This window comes from Neolamprologus multifasciatus, chromosome 11, assembly GCF_963576455.1.
Source record: "Neolamprologus multifasciatus chromosome 11, fNeoMul1.2, whole genome shotgun sequence".
In the NCBI taxonomy this organism is placed as follows: domain Eukaryota; kingdom Metazoa; phylum Chordata; class Actinopteri; order Cichliformes; family Cichlidae; genus Neolamprologus; species Neolamprologus multifasciatus.
This window is the reverse complement of record NC_140449.1, coordinates 3,015,727-3,031,641: the sequence shown is the minus strand read 5'-3', so window position 1 is coordinate 3,031,641 and position 15,915 is coordinate 3,015,727. Positions and strand designations below refer to the sequence as shown.

The 15,915-nt window shown below is 40.4% G+C and overlaps 1 protein-coding gene across 1 annotated transcript in view; it reads right to left on the bottom strand.

Moving 5' to 3' along the window:
* The window catches only part of hace1 (HECT domain and ankyrin repeat containing E3 ubiquitin protein ligase 1), a 35,433-nt gene extending 24,829 nt beyond the window's left edge, over positions 1 to 10,604 (bottom strand). Inside the window, exons 1-10 of the mRNA XM_085176694.1 lie at positions 10,348 to 10,604; positions 9,029 to 9,083; positions 8,780 to 8,869; positions 6,494 to 6,598; positions 3,654 to 3,729; positions 3,428 to 3,559; positions 1,139 to 1,221; positions 882 to 978; positions 702 to 803; positions 516 to 622 (exon numbers count right to left, since the gene is read on the bottom strand). Of these exons, the coding sequence (XP_085032820.1) occupies positions 516 to 622; positions 702 to 803; positions 882 to 978; positions 1,139 to 1,221; positions 3,428 to 3,559; positions 3,654 to 3,729; positions 6,494 to 6,598; positions 8,780 to 8,869; positions 9,029 to 9,083; positions 10,348 to 10,438 (938 nt within the window). The 5' untranslated portion in view covers positions 10,439 to 10,604. The remainder of the gene's footprint in view (positions 1 to 515; positions 623 to 701; positions 804 to 881; positions 979 to 1,138; positions 1,222 to 3,427; positions 3,560 to 3,653; positions 3,730 to 6,493; positions 6,599 to 8,779; positions 8,870 to 9,028; positions 9,084 to 10,347) is intronic.
* Between the last annotated feature and the right edge of the window lie 5,311 nt (positions 10,605 to 15,915).

The following is a 15,915-nucleotide window of genomic DNA, read 5'->3' as shown; positions in this document are numbered from 1 at the left end:
ACTCTCAGCTGCTGTGTTCCTCTCAGTTTGTCTTTTTACTTTGGACATTTTTCCCAGTGGAAAACAGTTGTCACACTTATTAAAGGCAGGACCAAGTAGCCGACATGCCTTACCCCACTGTCAGAAAACACAAGTTCCCGCTGGTACCTTTCAACCTCGCACACTAACTCAGAATCCTTCCCTACCAGGGAGGTGACATTCCATGTCCCAATCAATTTGGGGGATCGGTTTGCAAGGGCTGCCGCCCGACACACACCCAACCTGTATGGCGCCTCCTGCGGGTGGTGGGCCTACAGGAGGATGGACCCATGTCTCTGTCTGTTACCAGTTTCAGTTAGAAGCATAGATTCCAGTTTATTAATAATAATGTTGTAGTTAATAATAAATTCATTTTTTCTAAGACCTAACATGAAGAAGTTTAAGTTTTAAATTACAGCGACACATTGACACACTGTGTTTAATGGGATAAACTGTCCAGATTTTGGTGAAACATACTCAAATATATGTAATTTTACCTGAGAAGCTTGTGTCCATTGGTGGTAGCCACTTCTGCAAGACTGGTCAAGATCCTGTGGTAATGACTATCACTCTGCTGTGAGACATGTTCCAGAACCTGCCTGAGCTACACAAACACAAACACTTGTAACTAATCTAAAGTGTAAAATAGATTTCTGTGTGACATCAGATACAAATTCTGATACCATGTTCTCTTTAATGTCATTATTCTGCGTCATCTGGATGAGGGTCAAGAACAGCCTGCTATGGTGCTGGATGAGAATCTCACAGGTTTCTCCATATCCTCCCTGAGGGCGGGAGAAAAAACTCAAAGCAGAGTAACACAAACCAAACAACGACAAAATACTTAAAAATGAAATACTCACCTGCACACAGACATCCAGTGGAGTGACTCCATTGTTGTCAGCGATGTACTTGGCACCTCGCGAGAGAAGGATCTGGGCTGTGTCTCTCTGGCCATGGCTAAAGAATAATACAGGATGAGTTTCAATACAGCTGGATTCAAACGCAAAGCTAATCTGCTGGTGCATTTGTAATCCCGAAGACTCAAGATGAAGTGTAAAAGAGCTAAGAGCACACTCAGTATCACTACTATTATTGTTAATATGACTGATGACATTACCTGCAAGCAAAGTAAAGAGGCGTTGCTCCAGAGACGTTTGGTCGGTTAATGTCAGCTCCACTTTCCAGAAGACAAAGCACCGTCTGAACAGATATGATACATGCTCATCTCACATACTGGAAATATTTATTATTAGAACAAGAAAACAGGAGCTCAGCAATCAGTAACACAACAGAACTGGTTTGCAGTGCACTGGGGATTTACATTGCCAAATGGTTTCTAGATACTTCCTTTATGGCTGCAGATGTAATTTTCAGTCTGATGGAAGATTTCAGGTTTGAATTTGATTGAGAAAAATGTTTATCAAATAAATATCTGGGTATTTAGTATTCTACGCTATTGCGTGTTGAGCAACAGGTCAGACGAGTCTGCCATGGAATGAATAAGATGAGACCGGATGAGAAATCGATAGATTAGCTTTGAATATGGCTTGTAAAATATTTACAGTTGTGTGATCTCCTACCTGGGTCCACTTGAGTTGTCCATAACAGAATACTCTGACCACACGTATGGACCCAGCAGATCGCACAGACACTTCTCCCAACACGTTACTCCAGAAACACGAGGAGTCACTCTCCATGTTAACCCAATAGTTTCACAAACCAGAGAAATGGGCGATGAACGATGTGCTGACACTTGCTAGATTAGTTCTGCCGGTCCTGGGTAGTGCCCCGCCCACAGCATCCGTTCCACAGACTCCCAGTTCTGACGGTGAACCCACCCGGCTGGGTTGCTGCGGAAGTTTTCTGATTCAGTGCTCCTTGTTTTTCCCAACGGTTCCCTCAGATGTTTTCTGACGATGCCACTAAGTTAGCTCTAGTAATCAGCTCCCCTCATGGCCGTTTCCTGTGCTGGGCCATAAGGATAGATAACCGCCTTCGCGAGAGAGAGCAAAAGAGGAAGTGGGTCCCGCGTGGGGTTGGGTGGGAGCGCTCCCATGCACGCCACTGCTCACACCTCTCCTTTCTCCGTTTCGGCCCACACATTGCCTCTGCCTGAGGCTCACACCAGCGGAGCGCTGAAGAAGGTTTGAGGAGTGGTTATGTTTATCCTGCAGGTTTCCTGGGCATTTCGTGTCCACTTCCTCCACATGGTCAAAAGGTAGCGCCAACCAGTAACTATGTGGGGTACTACTGGACGGCACCTCTTCTATCTCCCGGGTTACCCACATGCAACTCCCTGCCACTGTTTGCAACCAAACCTTTTCTGTTTCTGCAGTTTTAGATTCTGGAGCCGAACAGAATCTGACTGATGGTGACCTGGTGCGTCATCTCAGCAATGAGGTACGGGTCCTGGTCATTCCCATCTCAGTTCTCGCCCTTGAGTGCCAGTCGCTTCCCCCCGTCACACACCAGACAGAGTCTGTTTTATTGATCCTCTCCACTAATCACTGCAAGCACCTCCATTTTTTGTTCTGCTCCTCACACCCCCGTCAGAGCCTGTAAACAAACTTGTGACACGTAAGCTCTTCAACTCTCTCACATAACCCACATCCTCCTCTCACGGTGTCCGTACACTAATCACTGCTCACTTCTGTTTTCCATAGAATACTCGAGTATTTCTGCATGACATCCATGGTAGCTCATACTGAAGGCTTCACGATCGTACTGTAGTTAAATTAGATTCGATTTTATTTATATAGCACCAGATCACAGCAACAGTTGCCTCAAGGTGCTTTATATTGTAAGACAAAGACCTTACAATAATACAGAGAAAACCCCAATTCTATCAAACCTCTATGAGCAAGCACATGGTCCGCATGGGAAGGAAAAAACACCCTTTTAACAATAAGAAACCTCCTGCAGAAACAGGCAGGGGCACTCAGTTGGGGGTGAGGGGAGAGAGATTAAATAGTAAGTAATTTAATTAAATGCAGAGTGGTGTGTAAGTACTTAGACAGTCCAAATGGTGAGTGAGGATCTATATGTTTATGTCAAAAGAAATGTTTTAAGCCTAATCATAAAACTAGACATGTCTGTCTCCCAAATCCTAACTGGGAGCTAATTCCCAGGAACCACAAGTAAACGAGCAGTCTGTGGTCCACTGGAGTGATACAGCACTGTGAGGACTTTAAGGTAAGATGGGGCCTGATTATTCAAGATCTTGTTGAACCAAAGACAATATACTGAACAAATGAAGGAAGATGCAGACAATCATGCACACACCTGGAGCAAGTAATGTGATTACTAAGAGGCTGCTAAAGCTGACATGTGCTGCCAAGTTTTGATCCCTGTGCACTAACAAGCAGTTTATATATTTAATTAAAAAGGTTGCTTCTAATTTGCTTACTGTTTTGTGTCCGTTTTGACAGGCTACATGAAGGGCTGTCTGGCCCATGGCGTCTTCAACATCCACATTGGACACATGCTGGACCAGATCATGCAGGAGCTCTGTTCGCCCATTTACTGCTAACCAGTGGATCTACATTAGAGGTTACAGTGTCACTATCTCAACTACAGGAGTTCATTAAACATCAATCATTTATGATTTAACAAGAGGATTCTAGTCAACTCACAGCAGTCAGGCCTTCATTGTTACAGATATTGACGTCAGCATTATATTCCAACAGTTTCCCCATACACTTCTTCTGTCTGAGGGAACAGTATAGGAAATGGTTTAGTGTCACTGGGCCTCATTTACAAGGAAATGTTCTTACCCCGTGCAAAAAATAATTTGCACATTACCATGCATATGTTAATAAATCAGAATCTTTTGGGGCCAAGAGCCTTGTACAATCTGCACATTAGGGGTGTCTGTAGCTCAGGAGATCTAGCAGGTCATCTAATAATCGGAGGGTTGGTGGTTCAATCCCTGCTCCAGTCTACATGCAATATATCCTTGGGCAAGATACTAACCCCGAGTTGCTCTCAGATGCATCCATTGGAGTAGGAATAGATTAGAAAGCACTTGCATAGAAAAAAAGTATTGACATGGATGGATGAAATAGGCAAGTTGTATAAAGTGTTCTGACAGAGTAGAAAAGCACTATATAAGAACATGTCCCTCCATTTCTTTATATAAGGAAACACATTTTGCTCCAGGCGAAGCAGAGAAAGTTGTAAGAGTGAACCCTGCACCTCTAAGGCTTCATTTAGATTTCTGCCAGTAATCTACATTGTAACATTGTAACAGGAAACCCTACATCATGAGCTTCGACGTAACCCGAACTGCAACACCCGAGAAATGTGACTACATGTGGCCCCAACTATTGTGATCGACCATCTGCACCGTCAGTTCCTCCTGTGCATTTCTGGCTTCTTTTATGCTGCAGGTTCATCAGTGAGAGAATCTACGGTTAAACAAAGTTAGCCTGCACTGTTCCATTTAGTGTTTTGGTTTCTTTACATTCGTTTTTTGTTTTATTATAATGTTGAATCTTTTGTGGCTTGTTTTATAAAAGTGTAATTAGACTAAAAGGTAAAAATAAAAATTCATATTGTTACAAATGTTAACAACAATAATAACAATATTAGTAACAATATTAGTAGTAGTAGGATTTATTTTAAAGACTTGTGTTTAAATTGAGAGGGCAGGTTAACATTCGCTCACATGCATGATCAGAGGGACTGTTTCTAAAGTACAAATAGATTCTGGTATGAAATATTGATAAATCGCTGATTTATGCTTGAAACACTTTCATACATGACTTAACCACAGATTTGTGATTGGTCTTTCATCAGCCTTTCTGTTTTACAGATTTAAACCCCATGACTCAGATTTTGCCATCTTAAGGTCCATCGACTGGAAGTAAATATGCATAAAGATAAAGGCTTATGAAAACGGCACTTAAAAGAAAGTGATTCATCCAGTTTCTTCAGTTCCACTCAGCATTTCATAAACAGTCCTTACAGCACCAAATAGTTGATTCAGACTGAAGACGTCACTTGGATAAGAGACAAAACATTTCTCACACTGAAAACTAGGGGTGGGGGAAAAATGGATACTGTGTAGCATGGTGATATTTTGTTTGCTAATAATGTATGGATACAGGGACAGCAGAAATCGATATTTTGTTACAAAAAGGTTTTTGTGCTCTGACTTCAGAGCATGTTGATCCTTTTTCTGAGCAAGAATCCTGACATTCCTTCACTGTCCAAATGTGTTTAATAAACATGACAGTTTACTTATTTTAATTTAAGACATGTTTTATTTTAATTAAGTTTAAAACTTTTTTATTTAATGTAAAATTATATTTTGTTTTAATTTACTTTCAAATTCTTCAGTTGCTGAAGGGGCTGCATAGTTTTCATAAACTGCATAGTTCAGAATAGATATAATTGTACCAGATGGTTGATTCAGTTAAGTTGGACTAGACTGTAATACAAACCGTTCAGTTTGTCAACAATCAAACTGAAATGAGAGAAAGACTGAGTGTGAGACTTTGATATTAGATAAAATGAATATTGATAAAGTTTACCTTTATGTACAGAATCTGAATATCGCAAAATATTTTTAAAAAATTGCAATAATATCGTATCGTGGGATGTATGGTGATTCCCACCTCTACTGAAAACATCCAGATGACTAGAATCACCTTTTTGGGATTTCCTAACCTGGCTGATCGAGCATGCATTAAGACAGCGGTCCCCAACCCCCGGGCCTCGGACCGGTACCAGTCCGTGAGTCGTTTGGTACCGGGCCGCGAGAGTTGAGGCTCGGTACCAAATGGTATTCAGGGTTTTTATCAGTTTTCAGCGTTATTTTGTTATCGTTTTGATCATTAACTCGGTTTTCCTGGGTCTTTTCTCGTGTGTTATGAATAAATCTTCTTTTTTTCTGTAGTTTTATTTTGTTGTATTTATCCGCGACACCTTAAAGGCCGGTCCATGAAAATACTGTCGGGCATAAACCGGTCCGTGGCGCAAAAAAGGTTGGAGACCGCTGCATTAAGACATTACAGGACTAATCCACAACGTCCTTACTTTTATAAAGTGCTTTGAGTGCTCCGGGAAAGCAGAAAGGTGCATTTACCAGACCTTTCAACAGCCTGTTCCAAAGTAGGCTCCTTTTATTGACAGTCTTTGGTCTGATTTCTTTCAGCTCAGTTCTCATTAATACTGAACTGTAACTTTATAATGTCAACACCTGAACTTTGTTAAACTTAGTCAGCTTATCTATGATAGAAAACAGCAGATTGATGGTTGGTAGCACTGAGAAGATTGCAATTCGAAATCTTTCATGAAGCTCCACCTCAGCGAACAGCATGAGAAACAAAGTGTCCTGTAACACATTAACTAGATGAGCTAAGAATCCAGTATTGAGACACCCTGACATGAACAAAAGTGTATTGCAGTAAATATAACAAGACAACATATCAGAAATGAGCATATAAACAGATTAAATACAGCAACACACCCATTCCTGGCAGCGAGATGCAGAGGGGTGCAGCCTGAGATGTCCTGATAGTTTGGATTGGCTCCTCTCTTTAGCAGCAGGACCAGACACTCCAATGAGCCACAGCTGTGCAGAGAAAACAGCGTATTTAGTGCAGAACAACAGACGAGGCAACTCTCTGCATGTACACTGAATGAGAGACTGTTTGTCATCAGTTTGACAAACTTGTGATTGTGGTGCGTTACTTTTTTAGATCTTTTTCACTCAGGACGACTCATGATTTAAGAAGGGGGACAAAGTTGTTTGGACAGCTGTTTTCAGAGCCGAGCCACATGACAAATATATTTATTTTTTTAAAAGAGGAAATTAAGAGGGGAAAATACTTTTTCACTGCACTGTATTTCACTGAGCAAGCACCATTACTAGGAGATGTGCAGACGTAAAGTGGGAACTACTTATTTTACTGATTTTGGAATGAAAAGCGATCCAACGGCCTTGGTGTTGCTTTTTGATTTCACTAGGTTTCTGCTAGCATCACATTAACAGGACTTACAGCACAACTTATTCCACAGTTTAGAGTTTATTTTGAAACAGAAATCGTTTAAAAAGGACTACTTTCAGGGCTCCAGAGTGCGACCAATTTGGTCGCAAATGCGACCAAATTTTTCAGTGGTGCGACTAAAAATAAATATTTGGTTGCACCTGTGCGACCAACTGTTCAGGTAACAAAAAAAAAAATTCTCTGCAACTCTCCGTGTGGTCAACAACAGACACACATTATGCCCCTATCGTGGACTAAACCAATCAGAGATAGTCAGGGGCGGGACCTCTCTGATCGGCCGTGGTCCAGTTGAAAGTGCAGGTGGAAGAGAGAGGTGAGTAGCTTGAATGAAGCGATATCAATTCATTAACGGATTCCACACAAAGACGTAAACACAGAGCGGACCCGACGCATCAGAATCAGCTTTGTCTTTCTCAGCTGTCTCACCCGACGGCCCGTAGACGGACACGCTGTCGGAGCTCAGCGATTCTGATGCGTCGGGTCCGCTCTGTGTTTACGTCTTTTTGCGCTGATTCTGAGCTGCAGGTTTTGTCTCTCCAACCAAAATTCGCCGAGTCAGCAGCAAAAGAAGCAGCAAACTACGCTTCACATTTGATCAATGTCGTCATGAATTCCCTCTGACTTTTGCTGTTTTGCTTCCACCACGATAAAAATCACACTTCCTACACAGCTCTCTCTCTCTGTACTTCAAAAACAGTTTCCCGTCTCCAATCTCTGTTTTCTGCATTATTCATTCGCTTATCACCCACCAGTCTACCGTTGTTTACAGCGCTGTCTCTTTCTTTTTTCACTTAAATGACCTCGGACAAGAAAGCCTCATTTCTGCTGTTCAATACTGAAGAAATTTACACTTTTTAAAATGATGCAAAATTGCAGAATATTTTAAGGTTATCTGCTATAAAAAGCCAGACCAGGAAAATTTCCTTCATGTTTTTCTGTTTTATTCTCAGTTACTTTCACACAAAGGCATCTGCTGTGATGTTCACAATTCTGATGAAGTCTCATGTGTATCAGTACTGATAAATGATCAGAATTATAATATTTCTGACTGTCTGAGGCTAAATTGAATCAAATCAGGACTTTGAGAACCGGAATCGAATGGATTATAGAAATCAGTGATGATACCCAGCCCTGTTAGCAGCCTAGGCCTGAGAGAAGTGGATGTAGCTGTAATAAGAAAAGATGAAAAGAACTATTGATAACTTTTTTGTTAAGTTAAGGCCTGATCCGTCTGAAATTCAAAGCCAGCTCTGACACGGTGCCATCAATCTTTGAACGCTGAAAAAGCAGCAGTGTATCCAGGAAACACATTATATGCTGCAATAAATGCACTGCCCAAGTGTCCCCTCTCCCCACTGCCTTTCAGCAACAGACAGCAGCAAACAGGTCGTCACAGGAGGCCAAGATGATGATTAAGTTTAACATTTTCTACAATATTGACAAAGCACTTTAAGCACAAGTTTGTTAGTTAATAATTTAGAAATGAATATTATCTGTATGGACTTCCCCCCCAAAGAAAGTGCACATGTAAAACTGCAGTGATAAGCGATACGGTTGAAAAGTGTGCGCCTAACTTTTGTGCCGGTACGCCTAAAGTTAGGCGTACCTGTGCGCCCATGTCAAAAAGTTAGTCTAGAGCCCTGACTTTAAAGAACTCTTTGAAAATATTCAGCAAAGTAAGTAACTACAAATTGAATGTCACAGTTACATTTGTGATTTGATTGCAGCTGTAAAGTCTCTCTTACTTGGCTGCGATGTGTAGCAGACTCCTCTTCACTCGTCCAAAAGCATAATTCACATCAAACTTGGAGTTGAGCAGCAACTCTGACACTGATCTGAGGGACGAGTGAACATGTAAAACATGTCAATCCTTCTGCAGCCGTAGATTAGATTAAAGTAAGCAGACATACCATAATATACGTTTCCATCTAAAGCACAGTGAGCCAAAACGAGCACATAAATAAAAGTGAATGAATGAGTGATGAGTACAGTACCTGTGCTGGTCCGCCATGACCATCGGCATGAGTGTGTACACTGCTGTCTCGTTGTCTGTGGGGAGGGACAATAATGCAGAAAATATCAGTGAAGCTAACAACTGACAAAGACATTACAATTTATTAGCAACGATTCATCAAGTAATTTGAATTACCTGATTACAAAAATCAATTGTTTCCTACTGGAAAGTGGGGTAAAAGGAATTTTATTTGATGTCTTACTTTAGATTGCATGTTTACCTTTTTATGTGACATTACTGTTTTATTTGTTTTCTCATTTAGTGCAACATTTAGTTCAAAAGCTTTTGTTTTAATATGACGTGTAACATACCAGGGGAACACCACTGCAGGGATAAAACAATCCTTCCAAAAACATTCACTTGTGTCTAACACAGTCCAACATGTCCCAGAGGAGTTGAGCACATGACGACATCGTTTTCATCGTCGTGGAAGCGTTTAGCCTCGACGCGTCAGCTGTCATTGCTCACGTTAAAGCTAGAAAAGGTGAGTGATATCCCATCATGATCAATAAAAAAGGTTTACTTAAATAAAGTTCAGAGCGAGGTCATCAGCAAATTGTTGTTTATTTCCCCTCAAAATCATTTGTTTCACTACATGTGTTTTACCGAGTCGCCTGCCAAACCAATCATGAACAGCAAAGCTCTGAGTGGGACAAAGCACCTGTTACCTTGGAGAGACAGTAGTTGATGCCAGCCTGCATTCACCCTCTCACTCACGTGACAAACAGCTGTTCATCTGCGGTTTTGTTTATTTTATTTTATTCATTTCAGTTTTACTTATATGGTGCCAAAACACAACAACTCTCAATTCGAGGCACTTTATGCCCCGAGTATTTTCTTTTCAGTCCTGATGTATTTACCTCTCTCCTTTGCGTGTCATTAACCTGCCTGTACTTTACCTGATGCTTCTACTTTGTGTTTGGTCCCGTTTGCTGTCTGTGGGCGCTCTGTCCTCTCCTTCCCTTTCTCTCAAAAGGCCACAGCCGCTGGCTGCCCTCCCTACACCTGCTTGTGCTGCAAGTCTCCTCCTGTTTCATCTGATTGCTGCGGATTCAGTGTAAAATCTTGGCCACGCGACATAAAGCGCGTTGAGAGAACTGCTATTTTGAAATTGCGCGATATAAACAAAACTGAAATAAAAACCTGAATTTTGTGTCATTTTGAATCTTTACAAAGGGTAACTACGTTTTCTAAGCAGCATTGGTGCCTGCACCGATCAACACACACGTAATAACTGATGGGGAGATCACTTTAGTCCATTATCTAATAAATGAATGCTCGGTCATGCTGCATCGCTACCTTCCGGGAGTTCCACGGTCCTGGCCCGGCGGAGAGACCGGGTCAATCGACTGAGCTGTACGTTGAGCTGCTCCATCGCCCGTTCCATCATAGATGGACGGTCCACGGGGTTAAAACTCGGGGGAAAGCCTTGGTCGTGGGGTCGGTATCTTTCTAATGCGGTTGTGTTGTTATCTGGTGTCTTCCATTGGCCAGACTGTACACAATGACTTATGAAGCTGTTATTGCCATATTCCACACTTCCTGTTGTGATGACGGTCAAACGCAATGCACTATGGGTGCATTTTGCTGAGGAAGGATTCTAACTGTGACCCGGAAGTATCTGCGTGGCGACCATAATCAAGGGCTGTGTCCCAATTAAGAGACCGCACGCTTGAACTACGCGCACTACGCGCACTACGTATGGTGCGTACTATAAGTACGAGAAGTGCGGAAGTGAGAGGCTTGTGAAATGGGACAGTCTAGCCTTCGTCGCGCTGTTCAGGTTGCCTAGCAACCATGATACTAACCGCGAGGAACGTTACATACAGCTTTGTGTGACAGAAATGAAGGAAAAAAATGTTTTGTTGGTCATTCATTTCTGTCATGACATCACTTTGATTAGTTGAGTATCTGAGGCTGAGACCACAGGACTGTAAAACATGATTGTTGGGCTTCATTTCTGTACTGAACAGTTATTTAAGATTAGCTAGTAAATAACAATTAGCTAATGTTGGTCACCAGACTAAAATCATCTCACTGTGGTAATGTAAATATAATATGGCCAATATTATAGTATTGTCAGATTATTATGATATATATATATATATATATATATATATATATATATATATATATATACATATATATATATACACACACACATATATATAAAACCAAGTTAACGCTTAAAGTACAAACATCACTAATGTCACATAACTTTGCCGACATGTGGCCAATAGTAATGTTTTAATGTTCTTCGTTATTAAACATTCGCACATAAATAAGTGACGTCATATTCAGTACTTACCTTTGACAGTTCGGCCGCTCCCTTCTGCCATATTTTGCGCAAAATTATCCACACCCACCGCCGTGCTATGAATTGTGGGATATATGGGACCACGAAGCGTGCACCGGACCACGCTTGATATTTGGGGAAATCGACGGCGCATTTGGAGTATGCATTTGAAGTACACTTCGAATTGGGACAGCCGTCATCGCGTGGCGGTGACGTAATCGCACTTAAAATGCGTACTTCAAGTGTGCAGACGCTGAATTGGGACACAGCGCAAGAGAAGGGTCTGGCTGCAGCCACTGTGGAGCGCCATGGAAGACATTAAGGCAAACATTCTGTTTTTACAAGAAACACATTCTAGTAAGGAAGAGGAAATGTTTTGGAAACATCAATGGGGAGAAAGTATTCTTTATTCACATGGTGCTACTCACTCAGCAGGAGTGATGATTTTATTTAACAAATTTGCGGGGAAGGTTATTGATCATAAAAGCGATGGAATGGGACATTGGATCATGGTGTTGGTAGAAGTCTGTGAACAGAAAATGATTCTTATCAACGTGTATGGATACAATAACAGGTCTCTAAATAGAAACATAATGTTAAACTTAACTAAATTAAGTGCAAATTGGAGTAATACATATGGTTCTACCCAGGTAATAACTGGAGGCGATTTTAACCTGGCACCGAACTCATGGCTTGACAGGCAACCACAGAGAGGGAAACAACCAGAACATGATAGCATCATTTGTGACTTTTGTACAACAACTAATATTGAATCTATTATCCAAATCAGAGGGCGTCTCAAAGATGGTTTATCCAGCTTACTCATTATACATTACCCCGAAAAGTATTAAAAAGATCAACTCCATAATCTATCAATTCATTTGGCACAATAAAACACATTACATTAAAAAATCCCAACTCGTCAAAGATTAGACCAAAGGTGGTATAAAGACAATTGATTTTCAATCAATGGTTGGAGTATTTAAAATTAACTGGATAAAAGCCTTCCTCTTGAAACCTGACTCCATATGGTTCCATATCCCTAAAAATATTTTCAAAAAGGTGGGAGGGTTGGATTTTCTCCTGAAATGTGATTTTCATATATTGAAGTTGCCTGTGAAACTGTCAGAATATCATAAGCAGGTCTTGTCTTATTGGAAGATGGTTTTTGCCCATAACTTCACGCCACATTGCTCCACCTTGTGGAATAACAGGACCATTACAATTAATAGGAAGTCATTGTTCATTAAAGAGTGGTATGAAAAAAACATCATCTTTATAACAGATTTACTTGATGAAAGGGGGCAGTTACTCCCAGTGGGTGTTTTCAATGCAAAGTTTAACATTCAGTGTTCCCTTAGAGAATATAACAAGGTCTGTAAGGCGATCCCCTTGCCTCTGTTAAGTTTGATACAAGGCCATTTATATTACTCTAAGGGACAAATTAGTTTACCTTCTTTACAGCTAAATCAGATTCCTTTAACTAATAAAAAGTGTAATAATAAAATCATAAACAATATATTCAAAAATGAATTATTTCACAATTTTAACAGTAACTCAAAATTAAAATGGAGTAACGTTAAAACAACGAACAAATATACACACTTTTTAAAATGGCCTATCCCCCCCAAAGTAAAAGAAATGCAATTTAAAATAATTAATGGATATTACCCAGCAGCTGAAATGCTTAAAGGTTTGGGTTTGAGATGGAGCCATGTGGATTTTGTTTGCAAAATGAAGAAAGTATTGATCATTAGTTTTTTTCCTGCTCAGTAACGACTGACTTCTGGCAGGATTTGGTCGACTGGTTGAGTGTAAGAATAGATGGGATGACCCACTGACTCTAACACAGGTTTTATACAATAATGGCGATCTGTCTAAGGAACTTGCCATGCTCCACAATATGGTAATAACTATGGGCAAATACCACATTCATAAGTGTAAATGGCAAAACAAAAGACCTTCCCTAACTGCTTTGAAGACTGAATTAAAGTCTTTTTTGTCATCTTTAGAATTACTGAAGGATTCATGTAAAGATGCTGCTTTGATATGTGAAAATGGGACCCAGTTTCTATCCTTTTAATGAATGTGTTTCGTTTGGTGTACCAAGTAAGCCGGCTGTATGTTAAAGTGTTCACGGAAAGGTTATTGTTAAATGTCATAAGAATGGCCTTCACGCATATTTATATTGTTTTTTGTTTTTCTGTTAGTCTTCTCATATTTCATTTGTTTTCTTACTTAACATTTCAAGATGTTGTTGCACCAATGTTGTCTCCCAATGAGCGATTGTAAATGTGTGCAAATTATAAATTAAAAAAAAAAAGCCTTTGAATTGGGACAGCCTTCGTCGCATCGCTGTGACGTGATCGGCCTTAAAATGCGGCCTTTAAGGCTGCAGACCCTGAATTGGGATACAGCCCATGAACTTGGACACGACCTCATTTCTCCAAAAGTCCACCCCTGGAACAACCAAACTGCCGCCTTTTAAAAATGTTTACTTTGGCCCGATGTCCCGGTTTAAAGTTCTATGTGTTTGTGGCGTGCTCAGAGTCGTCATTGGTGGAAATCAAATTAAACTTCAGTATCTTCGACGTATTGTTGCTGTGTGATTTTTATTAATGAAGGCTACTCGCCACCGAGTTAACATTGTTAGCTGGCGTTAGCTGAGTTTAGTTAGGCTATTTCTGAATACTCAAGTACGCGAGTCCGTACTCGCGTTCTTACTCGTCCGGACTTCATAAGCTCACTGTCACAAACGACTGCCTATGTACCCAGACATTGACATTTTCCATGGGCTTGCTATGATGAACTACAGAAGTTAAAAGTTATTAGAAATGTTACCATCAATGAACAGGGAACTAACAGGTAAAATACCAGTTCTCTGCTTCAGGTGGAGTAAAAACACCATAACAAAGCTTTTAAATTACTACAAGACAAAATTTCACCATATATCCTCAACAATACAGATGCGTCTGACTAAAATTTACATTTCAAATAATCATTTATCCACTTACCTTCATATTGTCCGACCAGGTCAAAATGAACCATTCTGTTTTGACTGTTCTTCCTTTCCTCCCTCTTTCCTTCATTATTCCTAATTAATTTTAACAGTTCAGAATCAGAATACTTTATTGATCCCTAGGGGAAATTATTTTTTGTTACAGCGCTCCATCATAAACAAACATTAACAAAGACAGACAATACATTAACTAAGAATAGCACAACATATACAGGTATATATATACATAAAAGTCACTTATTAATAAATAGCTGAAAAAGAATATGTGCAAGAAGGGTGTAGCTGTTGCAGTAAACAGTGTGTTAGGTGTAAGAGTTGTACAGGGAGCCACAGGCGGGAATGATTTCCTGTGTCGTTCAGTGGTGCTTTTCGGTAATCTCAGTCTCTCACTGAACGAGCTCCTGTGACTGAGCAGCATGTCATGGAGTGGGTGGGAGGTGTTATCCAACACAAGAGTCTAACAATATGCAACTCTTGGTAACAGGTGAATGATTATATAGAGGGAAAGGGGTTGATACTGTTGTGTTTTTTATATATGACTCTACGATGCACTTGAACAGGCTAAAGAACACAAGTTAAAGTCATGTCTGGCTTCCCCATTCACAGTCACAGCAAAAGCTTTGTTTTTAGAGACTTTATGCGCTGTGAGCATCGAGAGCCACCAAGCTCAAATAAGATGGCCTGAATTGCTTCAAAGGTATAACTTATCTCCTTTGGATAATCAATGTTGAGGGCATATAAGGCCAATGAGGTGTGCCAAGGCAGTAGAGAGGTCGGGGATGTTATGTAGCACGATGTCGCCTTCCAACACAACTGCATAGTCTCACACAGACGTATCGGCATCGTCATCTTGCAGGATGGTGAGGATAACAACTGATGCACCGTTCAACACTGGTTCCAAAAACAATGTCAGTGTCCTGAAGAAAAGTAAAATATGAATTATTGAGAGCTAAGAAAAACTAAGGACAAAATGCATTTCTAAAGATTTTCACTTTAACCTCTATACCACGATGGTCATTTGACTCATAGAGGTTTTAAAAAGAAAAAGCTTATTTTCCTTTAATTAATGACACAGTATCTTTCACCCACCAACCTTGTGATGAGTTTTGTACAAAAATGTTTTCTTCTGGAACACCCACTAACAAAGCCCAGCTGCTCCTCAGTTATAACAACTGCAATCCTCACCATAAAATTATCTGGACTGCACTGAGGAAGTGTACATTTCCATTTTGGGTTAACTCATCCTTTAAAAACATCTCATAGCAATTAGTTTTACTTGCATTACTTTTTTGTACTTACTAAGCACTTCAGGAAAACCTCTGTTGCATCCTCTCTGAGGACAATGGGCAGGCCTCTCAGTGCTGCTGTCTTTCCGTGGGACACGATGTCAGATGTCTAAAGAGTATTCAGTGGAAAACAAGCATTTAAATGAGTATAGTAACGTGGTGTACTTACACACAATGCAAAATCTGAACTCTTATAGAAATGAAAATAAAGCACAGGTCAGACCCAGCAACACGTAAAACGTAAAAAACAAAACACCATGTTAACA